Consider the following 20,391-nt stretch of genomic DNA (forward strand, 5'->3'; position numbering starts at 1 on the left):
GGCACAGCTAAAGTCTACAGACGCCCAAGCAACTGATCAGATTGCACGACTAAAGTCTACAGAACCCCAAAGGATCATTAAATGGCACGGCTAAAGTCTACAGAAGCCCAAGCAACTGATCAGATTGCACGGCTGAAGTCTACAGAAGCCCAAGCAACTGATCAGATTGCACAGCTGAAGTCTACAGAAGCCCAAGCAATAGATCATCAGATTGCACAACTAAAGTCTACAGAAGCCCAAGCAACTGATCAGATTGCACAGCTAAAGTCTACAGAAGCCCAAGCAAAGGATCATCAAATGGCACGGCTGAAGTCTGCAGACGCCCAAGCAACTAATCAGATTGCATGGCTGAAGTCTACAGAACCCCAAAGGATTATCAGACTGCACGAGGAAAAATCTACATGAAAGAACACCCCAACATCCCTTTAGACATGCATGCTCCTCTCTGCTGGCCACTAGGTACTGCAGAGTTTTGCAGTGCAATCTGCTGATCATTTTCTCATCAATACACTTGTATAATCAAGGAACCCCAAGCAACTGATCAGATTGCACGGCTGAAGTCTACAGAAGCCCAAGCAACTGATCAGATTGCACGGCTGAAGTCTACAGAAGCCCAAGCAACTGATCAGATTGCACGGCTGAAGTCTACAGAAGCCCAAGCAACTGATCAGATTGCACGGCTGAAGTCTACAGAAGCCCAAGCAACTGATCAGATTGCACGGCTGAAGTCTACAGAAGCCCAAGCAACTGATCAGATTGCACGGCTGAAGTCTACAGAACCCCAAAGGATTATCAGATTGCACAAGGAAAATTCTACATGAAATAACACACCCCCAACATCCCTTTAGACATGCATGCTGCTCTCTGCTGGCCACTAGGTACTGCAGAGTTTTGCAGTGCAATCTGCTGATCATTTTCTCATCAATACACTTGTATAATCAAAGAATCCCAAGCAACTGATCAGATTGCACAACTAAAGTCTACAGAAGCCAAAGCAAAGGATCATCAAATGGCACGGCTGAAGTCTACAGACGCCCAAGCAACTGACCAGATTGCACGGCTGAAGTCTACAGAAGCCCAAAGGATTATCAGACTGCACAAAGGAAAAATCTACATGAAAGAACACACCCCCAACATCCCTTTAGACATGCATGCTCCTCTCTGCTGGCCACTAGGTACTGCAGAGTTTTGCAGTGCAATCTGCTGATCATTTTCTCATCAATACACTTGTATAATCAAGGAACCCCAAGCAACTGATCAGATTGCACGGCTGAAGTCTACAGAACCCAGCGTCCACCAGGAAGGCTCATGCACTTAAGGCAAGCTGGGGATGCGTTCTTCCATCTATTGCTCTGTAGAGGGACTGATGCCAGCCCTAATGATCGCTCCCACACATGATGTGGAGTAAAACAAAAAAAACTTCCATCTCATGACCCAACCCCCACACACATCAATCATAACTTGCGTTTCTGCACGATTCGAGAATAAATCTGTCCATTACGTTGCAGGCCGATCTCCTCCAGCTTCTGTACATACGGTGGGCGGTCGGCTGTCCCGGCATTGGCATAATATAAAACAATCTTTATTGACACACACACACAAGTGGACGGTGAAGTAACAAAGGCTATAAAAGCACAGGGACGAGTCCGCTCGGCAGAGGATGGATATGTTTAATAAATAGAGAAAAAAAAAAAAAAATAGCTAAATTACAGAGCCACGGCAATAAGGCACTAAAAGATTAGCTTCATATCCTGCAAAACAAAATAAAAACTGCCCTGCAAAAATGACACATACAAAAAAAATATATATAACAGCTGAGCGTGGTAAATAGGCAACGATTCCCGAATTCCCTCGGCGTATCACTCTCATATAAAGAAGAAAAAAAGATTTAAAAACGACTCCCGGGCCGGGGGGTCAGCGAGATTGTCCGGGAATTCGGGGGGGGGGCCTCTACCTGCACAAAGCATCGATGATTCTTGGTAAGCTGCCGCAGAGAGAGCGCGAGGCTGCGTGATTAGGGACGGCCCCCCGCGGGGGAGACGTGTGAGGAGAGCAGTCCGTAGAGTATAAAGCTGCGCGTCTTCCAAATAAAAAAGGTAATAATAATAATAAGAGTCCTTTACTTGTTCCGGGATTTCTTCCGCTCAAAAAACTGGAAAAAAATAAAATAAAATACAATTTTAGTAATTGCAGTCAATAAAAAACGGAGACCGACCTTAGACCAATTACATGGAAGAGTCTAAATGACCCCCTCAGGTGTCTCTCCAACCCCCCCCAATGTACAGCGAAGGGGGAAAAGTATTTGCTCCCCTGCTGATTTTGTACGTTTTCCCCCCACTGACAACGAAACGATCCGTCTATTAACCACTTAAGCCCCGGACCATATTGCTGCCTAAAGACCCAAGGGGTTTTTACAGTTCGGGACTGCGTCGCTTTAACAGACAATTGCGCGGTCGTGCGACGTGGCTCCAAAACAAAATTGGCGTCCTTTTTTCCCCACAAATAGAGCTTTCTTTTGGTGGTATTTGATCACCTCGGCGGTTTTTATTTTTTGCGCTATAAACAAAAATAGAGCGACAATTTTGAAAAAAATGCAATATTTTTTACTTTTTGCTATAATAAATATCCCCAAAAATATATAAATATTTTTTCCTCAGTTTAGGCCGATACGTATTCGTCTACCTATTTTTCGTAAAAAAAAAACGCAATAAGCATTTATTGATTGGTTTGCGCAAAAGTTATAGCGTTTACAAAATAGGGGATAGTTTTTATTGCTTTTTTATTAATGTTTTTTTTTTTTTACTACTACTAATGGCGGCGATCAGCATTTTTTTTTTTTTTTTTCGTGACTGCGACATTATGGCGGACACTTCGGACAATTTTGACACATTTTTGGGACCATTGTCCTTTTCACAGCGAAAAATGCATTTAAATTGCACGGATTACTGTGAAAATGACAGTTGCAGTTTGGGAGCCAACCACAAGGGGGCGCTGAAGGAGTTATGTTTCACCTAATAATGTGTAGGGGGGTGTGGCTGTGACGTCATTGATCGTGTTTCCCTATAAAAGGGAACACACGATCGATGACGGCGCCACAGTGAAGAACGGGGAAGCCATGTTTACACACAGCTCTCCTCGTTCTTCAGCTCCGGGGAGCGATCGCAGGACTCCAGCGGCGATCGGGTGCGCGAGTCCCATGGTCACGGAGCTTCGGACCGTGTCGCGTGCACGCGCCAGCGACCCCACGGCTGGGCTTACAGAGGAAAACGTACAGATACGTTGATGTGCCATTCTGCCTACGTGTATCGGCGTGAAGGGGTCCTTAAGGGGTTAACCTGCATAATGGTTCCGGGGTCTTAAGAAAATCAATTTATAACTTTTTTTTGAAAAGTGTTTTTCTGGATATTCTTGTTATTTTGTCTCCGTTATAATAAACCGACCAATAACATTAACCACTTCCCGACCTCCTCATGTACATTTACGTCGGCAGAATGACACGGACAGGCACAATCACATACCTGTACGTCCTCTGCTAGACGTGGGTGGGGGGTCCGATCGGGACCCCCCCTGGTACATGCGGAGGTCGGGAGCGATCCGGGACGACGGCACGGCTATTCGTTTATAGCCGCTCCGTCGCGATCGCTCCCCGGAGCTGAAGAACGGGGAGAGCCATGTGTAAACACGGCTTCCCCCGTGCTTCACTGTGGCACTGCATCGATCGTGTGGTAAAAAAGGACGCCGATTTTGTTTGAGAGCCGCGTTGCACGACCCGCGCAATTGTCAGTTAAAAGCGAATCGCAAAAAGGGGCCAGGTCCTTAACCTGCATAATGGTCCGGGTCTTAAGTGGTTAAAGGGTGATTGAGGGGCGGTAAAAAAAATAAAAAAATAATAATAATGCAGCCGGATTGCGCAATTCCTACCACCCACGTGAACAACTCCTTTGACTCTTATTCTCCATCACACCAAGCGCCCCTTATATGGTATATTCTGCGACATTCCAGTCCTTCTGGTCGGTCTCAGTAGAAACAGTTTCAGTTGTAATGTCAGTTTTATAAAAATGGTGATTATCACACAAAAATAAAAAATAAATCTTTAGAGGCTCTATGTGAAAACACAGCACACCAATCACCACAGTGCATCACCCCCCTCCACCGTTACCTGGGTGTCCGCCGCCAGTGTCACCTGGAGAAATGGAAAGCCAGTAAGCAAATAAAGCGACAGAGCGATCAATCACAGCAGTACCCTGAAATTCTGTACATCATGGAAACTGGTGTGTGAAGGGAAATGGGGGGCGACTTCCGGGGCCCCTGTGTGATTCGCACTCTGAGGCGCCGTGTGTGGGCTTCAGACTATGGAGCAGAGCAAGCATTGGCACCTCCGATATTAGACCCTGCATGCCATCTACAATATGCATTCATGACAGAGCGGCAGTGTTGGGGGCTCATCAATGTTTTGCTTAAAGGGGTTGTAATTCCCTCCCCCCCCCTAAATATCTTCCTTTCCCTTAGTGCAGTCCTCCTTCACTTACCTCATCCTTCCATTTTGCTTTTACATGTCCTTATTTCTTCTGAGAAATCCTCACTTCCTGTTCTTCTGTCTGTAACTCCACACAGTAATGCAAGGCTTTCTCCCTGGTGTGGAGTGTCGTGCTCGCCCCCTCCCTTGGACTACGGGTGAGTCAGGACGCCCACTAACACACAGCTCCTTTCTCTATCTGCAACGTAGAGAGCGTCCCGACTCTCCTGTAGTCCAAGGGAGGGGGCGAGCACGACACTCCACACCAGGGAGAAAGCCTCGCATTACGGTGTGGAGTTACAGACAGAAGAACAGGAAGTGAGGATTTCTCAGAAGAAATAAGGACATTTAACCACTTCCGGACCGCCGCATGTATATATACGTCGGCAGAATGGCACGGACAGGCACATTGGCGTACCTGTACGTCCCTGCCTAGACGTGGGTCCGGTCGGGACCCCCCCGGTACATGCATCGTTTCCCGTGGCTTCAGGAGCGATCCGGGACGAGGGCGCGGCTATTCGTTTCTAGCCGCCCCCTCGCGATCGCTCCCGGAGCCGAAGAACGGGGAGAGTCGTGTGTAAACACGGCTTCCCCGTGCTTCACTGTGGCGGCATATGGATCGTGTGATCCCTTTTATAGGGAGACACGATTGATGACATCAGACCTACAGCCACACCCCCCTACAGTTGTAAACACACACTAGGTGAACCCTAACTCCTACAGCGCCCCCTGTGGTTAACTCCCAAACTGCAACTGTCATTTTCACAATAAACAAAGCAATTTAAATGCATTTTTTGCTGTGAAAATGACAATGGTCCCAAAAATGTGTCAAAATTGTCCGAAGTGTCCGCCATAATGTCGCAGTCACGAAAAAAATCGCTGATCGCCGCCAGTAGTAAAAAAAAAAAAAAAACTATCCCCTATTTTGTAAACGCTATAAATTTTGCGCAAACCAATCGATAAACGCTTATTGGGATATTTTTTTTACATAAATAGGTAGAAGAATACGTATCGGCCTAAACTGAGGAAAAAAAATGTTATATATGTTTTTGGGGGATATTTATTATAGCAAAAAGTAAAAAATATTGCATTTTTTTCTAAATTGTCGCTCTATTTTTGTTTATAGCGCAAAAAATAAAAACCGCAGAGGTGATCAAATACCACCAAAAGAAAGCTCTATTTGTGGGGAAAAAAGGACGCCAATTTTGTTTGGCAGCCACATCGCACGACTGCGCAATTGTCTGTTAAAGCGACGCAGTGCCGAATTGTAAAAACCCCTTGGGTCATTTAGCAGCATATTGGTCCGGTCCTTAAGTGGTTAAAAGCTAATTGGAAGGATGAGGTAAGTGAAGGAAGCTATTTAGGAAAATAAAAATTGTACCTTTACAACCCCTTTAAACAGAATACATAGCATTCTTGAATATGTTTTCTCTCTCTATCCTCTAGGACAATGGTTCTCAACCTGGGGGTCGGGACCCCCTCGGGGGTCGAATGATGATTTGCCAGGGGTCACCGAATCCTGGGCTGTTCCAAAAGCCTGCACCGCTCTCCCAGCCTTTTTGCCCACTCAGCCTCTTCACAGGCGCCCATTCAGCTCATGGCATGGCTGGGGGGGCAGAGACTAGAGGTCAGCTGACTGGTGATGAATGTGAAGTGGGAGGGGCTGGAGGAGACCCCATCTCCTGATTTCGCTTTAGGTGTCACTGCTACAAGACACCACAAAGGAGTTTTAAATATTGTACAAGTGGAAGGAACTCGAAACGTTAATGGGTTAGGGGCGCAAATTACTTGTCTTGCCTTGGGTGCTCACAACCCATGCCATAGTAATCTGGTTTCACCCCCAAAACACATCCAGGAAAAAATCATCCAATGTGACTATCTGCTATGGTTGCCGGGCGCAACGGCTTTTGGCCAATATTCAAAGTCAGTTTTATGTGCCGAGATAAATAATATCAGTAAATGGGCACTCCCATTGCCTTTACACCACATTGGCACACGCTGCCAATAAAAATACACATCTACACGGAGTACCCACCTTGCTGGTTGTCTTGGGAGACTTTGCTGTGGCCGCTCGGGGTGATTTTCCGCCCGGCGATTTGCGGACCTGGAGCCGCGGAGACTTGCCGGCGCCGCTGGTGGATCCTCCCCCCTGGGGGGTACTTTTAGGAGTGGATTTTTTGTTAATGCCCCTCTTCAGAAAATTAGAGCCCAGCTTCTTGGGGGTGTTTAGGATGCTGAAGCCCGTGGGCTGACGCCGGGAGGGCTGCGGAGGAGAAAAACAAAAAGGTGGTCAGCACCGAAAAGGGTTCATACTAGACACAGATGGATATAGAGATATACAGGGCTCAAAATTTCAAGTCCTGAGCTACTAGCCAGGCCTCAAGGGTTTCTCGCCACCAGTTGCCCCGCCCAACCCCTACCATGCCTCGCCCCTAATCCCGCCCTCATAAATTATCTCATGAAATGACACAACTTTTAGGTTTTGAATAACTTAATTCTGTTTTATGCAGAATTAAGTTATAAAAATATAAAAACTTTGCCCGTGCCCCATAATGCAGCAGCCCGTGCCCCAAAATGCAGCAGCCCGTGCCCCATAATGCAGCAGCCCGTGCCCCATAATGCAGCAGCCCGTGCCCCATAATGCAGCAGCCCGTGCCCCATAATGCAGCAGCCCGTGCCCCATAATGCAGCAGCCCGTGCCCCATAATGCAGCAGCCCGTGCCCCATAATGCAGCAGCCCGTGCCCCATAATGCAGCAGCCCGTGCCCCATAATGCAGCAGCCCGTGCCCCATAATGCAGCAGCCCGTGCCCCATAATGCAGCAGCCCGTGCCCTATAATGCAGCAGCCCGTGAATGGGAAGAAAAGAGCCGTCGGCTGGATGATCAGAGCAGGGAACATGGCAGCTTTCATTTCAATAGCTGTGTGTTCCCCTGCGGCGCGCCGTCACATAAGCCCCTCCTCTGGTCCGGGGAACTTTGAAACATGTCACCTGTCCTAGGATTGGATGGTGATCTGTCTATCAAAGTCCCGGAAAAAGAGGAGGGGCTTATGTGACGGCACACGGCATGGGGAACACACACAGCTATTGAAATGAAAGCTGCGATGTTCCCTGCTCTGATCATGCAGCCGGCGGCTCTCCTCTCTTCCTTTCTGATCAGTGGTGCTCGCCACCCCAGGCAGCCCTTCTCGCCAGCCCTCAAAATCCACTCGCAAAACGCGAGTGGGTTTTTTTTGAGGGCTGGAGATTAAAATTCTATTATACACACACACACACACACACACACACACACCCCCCCCCCCCCCCCCCCCCGACAAAGCAATCTTTGGGTTGGGTCACCTGCTGGATGACGCTCGCCTTGCTCTCTGCCGTGGACATTCTGCGACTCTCCGGCTTGTCTTTGGGAGTCATCGGACGTGGAAAGCAACTTGCCATCTTCTTGGTCTAGAAAGAAGAAGAGAAAGCGACATGAATTCAGAGGTGAAGAGGAAAAAACGCCATACGTCATTTGGCTCTGAGTGCGGCACCAAGTCCTACAACAGAGGGAACTTCTCCTGGAGGATCTCTTCACCCAACTGCAGCAACACTCATTACATGGATAGAGGAGACCGAGATGACCAATCACTGAGCTGCACTTCCTGAATGGGTCATTCAACCCAAGAGAGATTTTAGCTGCGACTATTATCGCTCGTGTCCTTGGCGAGATCTTTCTACCAGAAGATTCACCGGAAAATCAAATAAAAATCCTGCTAGTGGGAACCCCTCATAATGAAGTCAGCCAAGGGATGGTGGGAACCCCTCATAATGGGCACAGCGGGTGTACAGACCCGGGAACTCAGCACAGGGATGGTGGGAACCCCTCATAATGGGCACAGCGGGTGTACAGACCCGGGAACTCAGCACAGGGATGGTGGGAACCCCTCATAATGGGGCACAGCGGGTGTACAGACCCGGGAACTCAGCACAGGGATGGTGGGAACCCCTCATAATGGGCACAGTGAGTGTATAGGCCTGGGAACTCAGCACAGGGATGGTGGGAACTCCTCATAATGGGCACAGTGGGTGTACAGACCCGGGAACTCAGCACAGGGATGGGGGGAACCCCTCATAATGGGCACAGCGGGTGTACAGACCCGGGAACTCAGCACGGGGATGGTGGGAACCTCTCATAATGGGCACAGCGGGTGTACAGACCCGGGAACTCAGCACAGGGATGGTGGGAACCCCTCATAATGGACACAGCGGGTGTACAGACCCGGGAACTCAGCACAGGGATGGTGGGAACTCCTCATAATGGGCACAGCGGGTGTATAGACCCGGGAACTCAGCACAGGGATGGTGGAAACCCCTCATAATGGGCAAAGTCGTGTAGTTACCTCTGGGGTATCCGGTCCGTAATGAGACTCTTCAGACACCCTCTTCATCTTCTGTCGGGTGGTGATTCCGCCTCCTGCTGAAGAATGTTCTGTCCCGGTAGAACTCAGCGTCGTCCTCCGGCTGTTGGGTTGAGGCTCGTGGATCTGGATCTGAGAGGGCAGCAACGTGGCTCGTCGTAATGTCTCTTTAGGGTCTCCTGTCTTCATCTCCTCATCGGTTATGGCGGCTGATAAGGACGGCTGAGGGATAAGCAATAGAAATGTTACCGATATGTTTAAATCTGACCTCCGGCCTTCTCTACGGCCTTGCAGTTGCACCGACTCCTTTTCCTGGACTCCAGTTGCTTACTCCGATTTCTCTGCACACTTTAAGATTCTTAAAGCGGAGTTCCACCCTTTGTCTATGTGACAGAGAGTGAAAAAAAACATTGTTGGGGGGGGGGGGCCCCCATTTATCGGAACCCCTCTCTATCCAAAACCAGAAAGCTTTATCTTGGCTTTTAATGGACTTTACAAAAAAAAAAGTGCCAAAGATAGAGGTGACCACTTTAAGGCCCTTCAGACAGCCAGGGATGGGTCCCCCAACCTACGATCTTTCAGAGACCCCCCTATATACCATGCACGTACCCGGGACTCCACAGGATAGGAAGTCTTCAGGTGCGGAGGGCAGGTTCTGTTCCGTTGCTGCAGTTCTGCAATTCTGTTCCAGTCTTCCAGAGGGTCGGGTTCATCCTGGCACGTGCTCACATAGAAGCTACTGCGACCTGGAACGACATTGACACTCTAATGCTCGTTTGGGTAGCAGTCTCAAATCCTGTGCAGTCTTGTACGTCTCAAATCCACTTCCATATTATGAACGCTGCAACTCAGCGGATACACTTTCCTCCTGCTCTAGAATTTTCTGTACTGGCTTCTTATTCTCAAAGCATTCAACTCAAAGTCCTAGTTGCCACCTATAAAGACCTCACGCCAAGAGCACCTCCAATCTCCACCGCTAGATAAAACCTTCCCGCTGAAGGACATGACTTCCTCCCACTCACATCTCTATGGCTTCCCCTGTGCTGCTCCTCTGACCCGACACTCATCTCTACCCCGCAATATAAAAGAAGTAACCTCGACTCAGACCCCAACTTTTCTATCTTCTGAAACACCCAACGATCCATAAGAAGATCCAGCCATCCACATACAAAGCCATTTACAACTATGCCCCAGGCAACGTCACCAACCTCATCTCGCAATCCTACCCAAACCATCCTCTCTGCTCCTTCCAAGATAACCTCCTCTAGTTACCTAGTCACCCCCTCCCATGCTTGCCTCCAAAACTTCATCAGAGCCTCTCACATTCTTTGGAAATCTCTACCCCAATCTGTCTAGCCATTGCCTACTCCCCAACCCATCTCTCCGGGACAGGCCTACTCCCCAACCCATCTCTCCGGGACAGGCCTACTCTCCCAACCCATCTCTCCGGGACAGGCCTACTCTCCCAACCCATCTCTCCGGGACAGGCCTACTCTCCCAACCCATCTCTCCGGGACAGGCCTACTCTCCCAACCCATCTCTCCGGGACAGGCCTACTCTCCCAACCCATCTCTCCGGGACAGGCCTACTCTCCCAACCCATCTCTCCGGGACAGGCCTACTCCCCCAACCCATCTCTCCGGGACAGGCCTACTCCCCCAACCCATCTCTCCGGGACAGGCCTACTCCCCCAACCCATCTCTCCGGGACAGGCCTACTCCCAAACCCATCTCTCCGGGACAGGCCTACTCCCAAACCCATCTCTCCGGGACAGGCCTACTCCCAAAACCCATCTCTCCGGGACAGGCCTACTCCCAAAACCCATCTCTCCGGGACAGGCCTACTCCCCCAACCCATCTCTCCGGGACAGGCCTACTCCCCCAACCCATCTCTCCGGGACAGGCCTACTCCCCCAACCCATCTCTCCGGGACAAGCCTACTCCCCCAACCCATCTCTCCGGGACAGGCCTACTCCCCCAACCCATCTCTCCGGGGCAGGCCTACTCCCAAACCCATCTCTCCGGGGCGGCCTACTCCCAACTCATCCCCAGCAAAAGCTAAGGGACCGGTGTTCTAGACAGACAGGGAGAAGCCTGGTGTGCCCATGAGACACTTACCGCTGGTCTGGGACAGACGGGAAGAACTGCGTGTTTTGCTACGGTAACCGGGTAAGTTCAGAAGGGCATCGAGGCCGGAGTTATTGAGGCTGTCGTCTGATGATGCACGCTCACGTTTCACCAGAGACTCCTGGGACGGTAGGCTAGTGAGAGTTGGGGCAGAGATAGCTGGCTGTGGTCTACCGCTTTGACGTGTGCTGCTTTGCTGGTTGAGAGCCTGCAGCGAGATACCCGAGCGCAGGCTGTAGAATGAGGAGTTGGCGCTCTCCGGCTCGGTCTCCTTTTCTTCCTTCGTTCGCTGTGTTAGAAGACAGACAAGAGATTGGAGAGACCAGGGGTCAGCGACCTATGACACATGGGCCCAGGCAGGCATGGAATGTGTTTTTCAGTGCCACATAAAGGAACCATACCATAAGCTGTAACTGACAGCTGGTTAGGCTGTAAAAGCTTGGCTTAAATTTCTATGCCCATGGCTGACCCACTTCCCTTACATCACAGGTGTTAAGCTGGCCCGCCCATCTCCCAGTACCAGTGGCCACAGATGTTGGTATGAAAGCCTAGCAGCCTATCGGGGGACGTGAGTGAGTGACGGTGCAGGAATTGGTGGGGGGACGGGGACGGGGACGTGAGTGAGTGACGGTGCAGGAATTGGTGGGGGGACGGGTTACGTGAGTGACGGTGCAGGAATTGGTGGGGGGGGGGGGGACGTGAGTGAGTGACGGTGCAGGAATTGGTGGGGGGGATGGGGACGTGAGTGACTGTGCAGGAATTGGTGGGGGGGGATGGGGACGTGAGTGACTGTGCAGGAATTGGTGGGGGGACGGGTTACGTGAGTGACGGTGCAGGAATTGGTGGGGGGACGGGTTACGTGAGTGACGGTGCAGGAATTGGTTGGGGGGGATGGGACGTGAGTGAGTGAGGGTGCAGGAATTGGTGGGGGGGGGGGGGGACGGGACGTGAGTGACGGTGCAGGAATTGGTGGGGGGGGGGGGGGGGGGGACGGGACGTGAGTGACGGTGCAGGAATTGGTGGGGGGGACGGGACGTGAGTGAGTGACGGTGCAGGAATTGGTGGGGGGGACGGGACGTGAGTGAGTGACGGTGCAGGAATTGGTGGGGGGACGGGTTACGTGAGTGATGGTGCAGGAATTGGTGGGGGGACGGGTTACGTGAGTGACGGTGCAGGAATTGGTGGGGGGACGGGTTACGTGAATGACGGTGCAGGAATTGGTTGGGGGGGATGGGACGTGAGTGAGTGAGGGTGCAGGAATTGGTGGGGGGGACGGGACGGGACGTGAGTGACGGTGCAGGAATTGGTGGGGGGGGACGGGACGTGAGTGAGTGACGGTGCAGGAATTGGTGGGGGGGACGGGACGTGAGTGAGTGACGGTGCAGGAATTGGTGGGGGGGGACGGGACGTGAGTGACAGTGCAGGAATTGGTGGGGGGGACGGGACGTGAGTGAGTGACAGTGCAGGAATTGGTGGGGGGGACGGGACGTGAGTGAGTGACGGTGCAGGAATTGGTGGGGGGGACGGGACGTGAGTGAGTGAGTGACGGTGCAGGAATTGGGGGGGGGACGTGAGTGAGTGACGGTGCAGGAATTGGGGGGGGACGTGAGTGAGTGACGGTGCAGGAATTGGGGGGACGGGACGTTGAGTGACGGTGCAGGAATTGGGGGGACGGGACGTTGAGTGACGGTGCAGGAATTGGGGGACGGGGACGTTGAGTGACGGTGCAGGAATTGGGGGATGGGGACGTGAGTGAGTGACGGTGCAGGAATTGGGGGGACGGAACGTGAGTGACGGTGCAGGAATTGGGGGGACGGAACGTGAGTGACGGTGCAGGAATTGAGGGGACGTGGACGTGAGTGAGTGACGTGCAGGAATTGGGGGACGGGGACGTGAGTGAGTGACGGTGCAGGAATTGGTGGGGGGGAGGGGACGTGAGTGACGGTGCAGGAATTGGTGGGGGGGACGGGACGTGAGTGAGTGACGGTGCAGGAATTGGGGGGGGACGTGAGTGAGTGACGGTGAAGGAATTGGGGGACGGGGACGTGAGTGAGTGACGGTGCAGGAATTGGTGGTGGGGGGGGGGGGGACGTGAGAGTGACGGTGCAGGAATTGGTGGTGGGGGGGGGGGCGTGAGTGACGGTGCAGGAATTGGGGGGGGACGGGGACGTGAGTGACGGTGCAGGAATTGGGGGGGGACGGGGACGTGAGTGACGGTGCAGGAATTGGGGGACGGGGACGTGAGTGAGTGACGGTGCAGGAATTGGGGGACGGGACGTGAGAGCGACGGTGCAGGAATTGGGGGACGGGACGTGAGAGCGACGGTGCAGGAATTGGGGGACGGGACGTGAGAGCGACGGTGCAGGAATTGGGGGGCGGGACGTGAGAGCGACGGTGCAGGAATTGGGGGGCGGGACGTGAGAGCGACGGTGCAGGAATTGGGGGGCGGGACGTGAGAGAGCGACGGTGCAGGAATTGGGGGACGGGGACGTTGAGTGACGGTGCAGGAATTGGGGGATGGGGACGTGAGTGAGTGACGGTGCAGGAATTGGGGGGACGGGACGTGAGTGACGGTGCAGGAATTGGGGGGACGGAACGTGAGTGACGGTGCAGGAATTGAGGGGACGTGGACGTGAGTGAGTGACGGTGCAGGAATTGGGGGGACGGGACGTGAGTGACGGTGCAGGAATTGGGGGGACGGAACGTGAGTGACGTGCAGGAATTGGGGGACGGGGACGTGAGTGAGTGACGGTGCAGGAATTGGTGGGGGGGAGGGGACGTGAGTGACGGTGCAGGAATTGGTGGGGGGGGACGGGACGTGAGTGAGTGACGGTGCAGGAATTGGGGGGGGGACGTGAGTGAGTGACGGTGAAGGAATTGGGGGACGGGGACGTGAGTGAGTGACGGTGCAGGAATTGGTGGTGGGGGGGGGACGTGAGAGTGACGGTGCAGGAATTGGTGGTGGGGGGGGGGCGTGAGTGACGGTGCAGGAATTGGGGGGGGACGGGGACGTGAGTGACGGTGCAGGAATTGGGGGGGGACGGGGACGTGAGTGACGGTGCAGGAATTGGGGGACGGGACGTGAGAGCGACGGTGCAGGAATTGGGGGACGGGACGTGAGAGAGCGACGGTGCAGGAATTGGGGGGCGGGACGTGAGAGCGACGGTGCAGGAATTGGGGGGCGGGACGTGAGAGAGCGACGGTGCAGGAATTGGGGGGCGGGACGTGAGAGAGCGACGGTGCAGGAATTGGGGGGAGACGCTCCGAGGAGTGAAGGTATGGGGGGGGGGACGCTCCGAGGAGTGAAGCTATCGGGGGGGGACGCTCCAAGGAGTGAAGCTATCGGGGGGGGGACGCTCCAAGGAGTGAAGCTATCGGGGGGGGACGCTCCAAGGAGTGAAGCTATCGGGGGGGGACGCTCCAAGGAGTGAAGCTATCGGGGGGGGGACGCTCCAAGGAGTGAAGCTATCGGGGGGGACGCTCCAAGGAGTGAAGCTATCGGGGGGGACGCTCCAAGGAGTGAAGCTATCGGGGGGGACGCTCCAAGGAGTGAAGCTATCGGGGGGACGCTCCAAGGAGTGAAGCTATCGGGGGGGACGCTCCAAGGAGTGAAGCTATCGGGGGGGGGGGGGCGCTCCAAGGAGTGAAGCTATCGGGGGGGGGGCGCTCCAAGGAGTGAAGCTATCGGGGGGGGGGGGCGCTCCCAAGGAGTGAAGCTATCGGGGGGGGGCGCTCCAAGGAGTGAAGCTATCGGGGGGGGGCGCTCCAAGGAGTGAAGCTATCGGGGGGGGGGGGACGCTCCAAGGAGTGAAGGTATCGGGGGGGGGGGGGGGGGACGCTCAAAGGTGTGAACGCTCCAAGGAGTGAAGCTATCGGGGGGGCGCTCCAAGGAGTGAAGCTATAGGGGGGACGCTCCAAGGAGTGAAGCTATAGGGGGGAGGCTCCAAGGAGTGAAGCTATCGGGGGGACGCTCCAAGGAGTGAAGCTATCGGGGGGACGCTCCAAGGAGTGAGGGTGCAGGAATTGGGGTGATGTGAGGGGAGAAAGTGCAGGAATAGAGGCAGATATGAACCAGTTTACTTGATGATAGCAGTACAGCCATTAAAGCAAAAAATGTAAAAAACGATACAACTACAACCCAAATATTTCACTGGCATACCGAGTTGCTCCTCTCGGGAACAGACTGGACATAAAAGGTCCTCTATGGGAAGGATTAGATGCCGGAAATCTGGTTAGTGATTGGTTTTGAGATCCACAAGGTTATAGCATTAGAGACAAATGTACATAAAGCAATATACACCAAGCGTTAACTAAAGAGCAACTGTACTGAAAAATCAAATAAACTTCTATAAGTGCCGACACCCTGGGGCTGGGGCTGGGGGGGGGTGCATACCTACACGGTGGCCACTGAAACACTCTCACATCTAAATGATGGTGCACTTCTGGGTAGTGCCAGAGATGGTCGCAAACCTCTTCATTCCTACTGGCCCACCATTATAATAATAGGCAGCCTCAGTGGCCAACAGAAGCGCCCCCTGTTGGAACAGCCATGCTAGAATGGATTTTTGAGGCGGTGGTGGTTATTTTTTTTACTTTTCATGACCGTCTGCGATGGCGAGAGGTTGAAGGACTTTAAACTAGACCTGTGGGGGTGTGAAGTGCCAATGTTGAAGGGTCAAGGCGGCAACCATCCAGATAAATGAACCTTTTCCACGGGAGACACGGAGGCGGTCATCACCACGTCTCATTCTGCAAATGCCAATTTTCCTGGCTGTCGTGTTTATTCTCAAGCTTTAACCACTTCCCGACCTCCTCATGTAGATATACGTCAGCAGAATGGCACGGACAGGCACATCAACGTACCTATACGTGCCTGCCTAGACGTGGGTGGGGGGGTCCGATCGGGACCTCCCCCACTACATGCGGCAGTCGGGTTCCCTCGGGGAGCGATCCGGGACGACGGCGCGGCTATCGCGATCGCTCCCCGGAGCTGAAGAACGGGGAGAGCCGTATGTAAACACGGCTTCCCCGTTCTTCACTGTGGCGGCGTATCGATCAAGTAATCCCTTTTATAAGGGAGACTCGATCGATGACGTCATACCTACAGCCACACCCCCCTACAGTTGTAAACACACACTAGGTGAACCCTAACTCCTACAGCGCCCCCTGTGGTTAACTCCCAAACTGCAACTGTCATTTTCACAATAAACAATGCAATTTAAATGCATTTTTCGCTGTGAAAATGACAATTGTCCCAAAAATGTGTCAAAATTGTCCGAAGTGTCCGCCATAATGCCGCAGTCACGAAAAAAAAAAAAAAAAAAAAAAAAAAATCGCTGGTCGCTGCCATTAGTAGTAAAAAAAATAAAATAATAAAAATGCAATAAAACTATCCCCTATTTTGTAAACGCTATAAATTTTGCGCAAACCAATCGATAAACGCTTATTGCGATTTTTTTTCTCCAAAAATAGGTAAAACGAATACGTATCGGCCTAAACTGAGGGAAAAAATAATTTTTAGATATGTTTTTGGGGGATATTTATTACAGCAAAAAGTTAAAAATATTGCATTTTTTTCAAAATTGTCGCTCTATTTTTGTTTATAGCGCAAAAAATAAAAAGCGCAGAGGTGATCAAATACCACCAAAAGAAAGCTCTATTTGTGGGGAAAAAAGGACGCCGATTTTGTTTGGGAGCCGCGTCGCACGACCGCGCAATTGTCTGTTAAAGCGACGCAGTGCCGAATTGTAAAAACCCCTTGGGTCATTTAGCTGCCTAAAGGTCCGGTCCTTAAGTGGTTAATACTGTATCCAATACAAGCATGCACATAGGGATGTCTGACTTTACTGATAGGCATACTTGTTCTCTATCACCGTCGGTCTAAAGCACCATCAGGATTAGATCCCCCCACAAAGGTTTGCCGGCTCGGCTCTCTGGTCTCCCTCCCGGTGAATGAGGAGTCCCATCACCAGCCAAACCATTTAGCTTTGTACAGATACAGAATGGGGGGTCTCTTGCGCTCACCTTGGTCATGGTGATGTTGATTACCTGGGTGGTCCGTCTTCGGGCCGAGCGAGTCTTCTTGCTGGAATCCAAAGAGAAGTCGGCGATGGAGCCCACGCTGCCGTCCAGCTTGGACTGGGCGCGGGCGGTGGGGATGGGCGTGAAGTACAGGCTCTCCAATGACTCCACTTTTTTAGGGAGGCGGTTAGGGGCCAAGGGTTCTGGGCTTTCTGTCTGGGCGGCGGCGGAGGAGGGTTCTTGGTGGGTCCGCCCATTCTTTCTGCAAGAAGATACTCTGATGAGAGCACAAAATGTGAAAGGATCAGACGAGGATCTGTCATATAGCAAGTTCCGGTCACACAATCAATTTCAACATTTACAGTACACCCTGCAACAATACTCGACGCGTTTCAGGCCAGGATTAAGTGAACCGCAAGCCAAGGAGACCCCCCCCACCACCACTGGACTGCCAACATACGCAAAGAGCCTTCAGAGAACAATGGGGGGGCTCTTAACCACTTAGGGACCCCTTCACGCCGATCTACGTCGGCAGAATGGCACAAGCACGTACCTGTACGTCCTCTTTAAGAGCCCAGCCGTGGGGTGGCGACCCGGTCTGAAGCTCCGTGACCGCGGGACCCGATCGGGTCACAGGAGCTGAAGAACGGGGAGAGGTGAGTGTAAACAAACCTTTCCCGTTCTTCATTGTGGCAGTGACACTGATAGTCTGTTTCCTGATATAGGGAACGACGATCAGTGACGTCACACGTCCAGCTCCGCCCCCCCCCCCCCCCACCATTAAAAACACATATGGAGGTCACACTTAACCCCTACAGCGCCCGCCTAATGGTTAACTCCTAAACGGCAATTGTGATTTTCACAGTAAACAGCGCATTTTTATAGCACTTTTCGCTGTGAAAATGACAATGGTCCCAACAATGTGTCAAAATTGGCCGATGTGTCCGCCGCAATCACAAAAAAAAAACAAAAAAAAAAAAAAAAAAAAAACGCTGAACGCCATTAGTAAAAAAAATTATAAAAATGCCATAAAAAAATATCCCCCATTTTGTAAACGCCATCAATTTTGCGCAAACCAATCAATAAACGCTTATTTCGATTTTTTTACCAAAAATATGTAGAATACATATCGGCCTAAACTGAGGAAAAAAATATATTTTTTGGGGGATATTTATTATAGCAAAAAATATTGAATTTTTTTCAAAATTGTCGCTCTATATTTGTTTATAGCGCAAAAAATAAAATAACGGCAGAGGTGATCCAATACCACCAAAAGAAAGCTCTATTTGTGGGGGAAAAAGGACGCCAATTTTGTTTGGGAGCCACGTCGCAATTGTCAGTTTAAGCGACGCAGTGCCGAATCGCAAAAAGGGATCAGGTCCTTTACCTGCATAAGGGTCCGGGTCTTAAGTGGTTAAAAAAAAAAAAAGCCACATTTTAGGTTTTCTGGAGTGGCAACGTGAAGCCACGGTGCGAACGCGTTTCACTCTGCCCCCCCCCCACACACGGAGGTCAGTCATGGGGATTCTCCACGCAGATACCCCCCATGACTGTGCTCCATGGGGATTCTCCACCCCCCCCTCTAGGTCTTAATTAGGTTACTGTGAGATCAAAAACACTGCCAAGTGGGACAGGGGAGGGGGGTGATGCTCATTAAAATGACACCCTCATAAGTGCTGACAGCAGCCAGTCGTAGGCGTTACCTTGTGGAGTTCATGGGGTTTTCATCCTCATCGCTCATCTCCAGACTGTCTGTACTGACATCCGCGCGACTCCGGGTCACACGTGTGGGGGCTCGAGCTTCCCGACTCTTCAAGGTATCGGTGGTCACCTGGAACTTGCCCATGTCCCTCAGCTGCCGGTCGGCATACTCCACCTACAGAACGGTTCAAAGCAATTATAGTCTGACAGCTGAACATCTTTTCCATCCCCCTGTTCTGTGAGACGACGAAAGAAGAAGAAGAAAAAGAAGAAGACGACGACGACGAAACGATCAGGGCTGCTGGAGATCTGTACCGGGCCCAGGGTCAGCAGGTGGGCCTGGGAAGAGATGCCAATGGACAGCCCCATTGAGTTCTATCAGGTTAGCTCCACCCATCTATAGAAGACTGCTAATGTCACACCTCCACCAATCAGTGACCTTTCTGAGATGTTCCCCAGCTAATAGCATGTGGGAAAGAACACGCAACAAGGACACACTGCCTTCAGAAGGAAGGTGGGGCTTCTCAAGAGGGGCCTGCAACCCTTTTGGTCCCTGCAACCTTCCCCATCTTCCCTTTCAATCCCTGCGACTTGTCTTTCCCACCCCTTTCAATCCCTGCCTTTCCACCCTTCCCTTTCAATCCCTGCGACCTGCATTTCCCCCCTTCCCTGCCAATCCCTGCGACCTGCCTTTCCCCCCCTTCCCATCCCTGCGACCTGCCTTTCCCCCCTTCCCATCCCTGCGACCTGCCTTTCCCCCCTTCCCATCCCTGCGACCTGCCTTTCCCCCCCTTCCCATCCCTGCGACCTGCCTTTCCCCCCTTCCCATCCCTGCGACCTGCCTTTCCCCCCCTTCCCATCCCTGCGACCTGCCTTTCCCCCCTTCCCATCCCTGCGACCTGCCTTTCCCCCCTTCCCATCCCTGCGACCTGCCTTTCCCCCCTGCCAATCCCTGCGACCTGCCTTTTCCCCCCCTTCCAATCCAATCCCTGCCTTTTCCCCCTTCCAATCCCTGCGACCTGCCTTTTCCCCCTTCCCATCCCTGCGACCTGCCTTTCCCCCCTTCCAATCCCTGCGACCTGCCTTTCCCCCCTTCCCATCCCTGCGACCTGCCTTTCCCCCCTTCCAATCCCTGCGACCTGCCTTTCCCCCCTTCCAATCCCTGCGACCTGCCTTTCCCCCCTTCCCATCCAATCCCTGCCTTTCCCCCCTTCCAATCCAATCCCTGCCTTTTCCCCCTTCCAATCCAATCCCTGCCTTTTCCCCCTTCCAATCCCTGCCTTTTCCCCCTTCCAATCCCTGCGACCTGCCTTTTCCCCCTTCCAATCCAATCCCTGCCTTTTCCCCCTTCCAATCCCTGCGACCTGCCTTTTCCCCCTTCCCATCCCTGCGACCTGCCTTTCCCCCCTTCCCTGCCAATCCCTGCGACCTGCCTTTCCCCCCTTCCCTGCCAATCCCTGCAACCTGCCTTTTCCCCCGCTTCCAATCCCTGCGACCTGCCTTTCCCCCCTTCCCTTTCAATCCCTGCGACCTGCCTTTCCCCCCTTCCCTGTGACCTGCCTTTTCCCCCCTTCCAATCCCTGCGACCTGCCTTTTCCCCCCTTCCAATCCCTGCGACCTGCCTTTCCCCCTTC

General features: G+C 52.4%; 1 protein-coding gene across 4 annotated transcripts in view; it reads right to left on the minus strand.

Annotated features, from left to right (window-relative positions):
* Positions 1–1,650: 1,650 nt before the first annotated feature.
* The window catches only part of NUMA1 (nuclear mitotic apparatus protein 1), a 93,759-nt gene continuing 75,018 nt past the window's right edge, over positions 1,651–20,391 (minus strand). Inside the window, exons 19-27 of one of the 4 annotated variants that reach the window (XM_040334100.1) lie at positions 18,760–18,932; positions 17,060–17,318; positions 11,027–11,324; positions 9,520–9,656; positions 8,893–9,132; positions 7,856–7,960; positions 6,552–6,779; positions 4,160–4,183; positions 1,651–2,152 (exon numbers count right to left, since the gene is read on the minus strand). In XM_040334100.1, coding sequence (XP_040190034.1) covers positions 2,120–2,152; positions 4,160–4,183; positions 6,552–6,779; positions 7,856–7,960; positions 8,893–9,132; positions 9,520–9,656; positions 11,027–11,324; positions 17,060–17,318; positions 18,760–18,932 — 1,497 coding nt within the window. In that variant the 3' untranslated portion in view covers positions 1,651–2,119. Of the gene's footprint in view, positions 2,153–4,159; positions 4,184–6,551; positions 6,780–7,855; positions 7,961–8,892; positions 9,133–9,519; positions 9,657–11,026; positions 11,325–17,059; positions 17,334–18,759; positions 18,933–20,391 lie in introns of all 4 variants that reach the window. The other 3 variants (XM_040334102.1, XM_040334099.1, XM_040334101.1) reach the window with 3 other exon arrangements.

This window comes from Rana temporaria, assembly GCF_905171775.1.
Source record: "Rana temporaria chromosome 2 unlocalized genomic scaffold, aRanTem1.1 chr2h, whole genome shotgun sequence".
Lineage (NCBI taxonomy): Eukaryota > Metazoa > Chordata > Amphibia > Anura > Ranidae > Rana > Rana temporaria.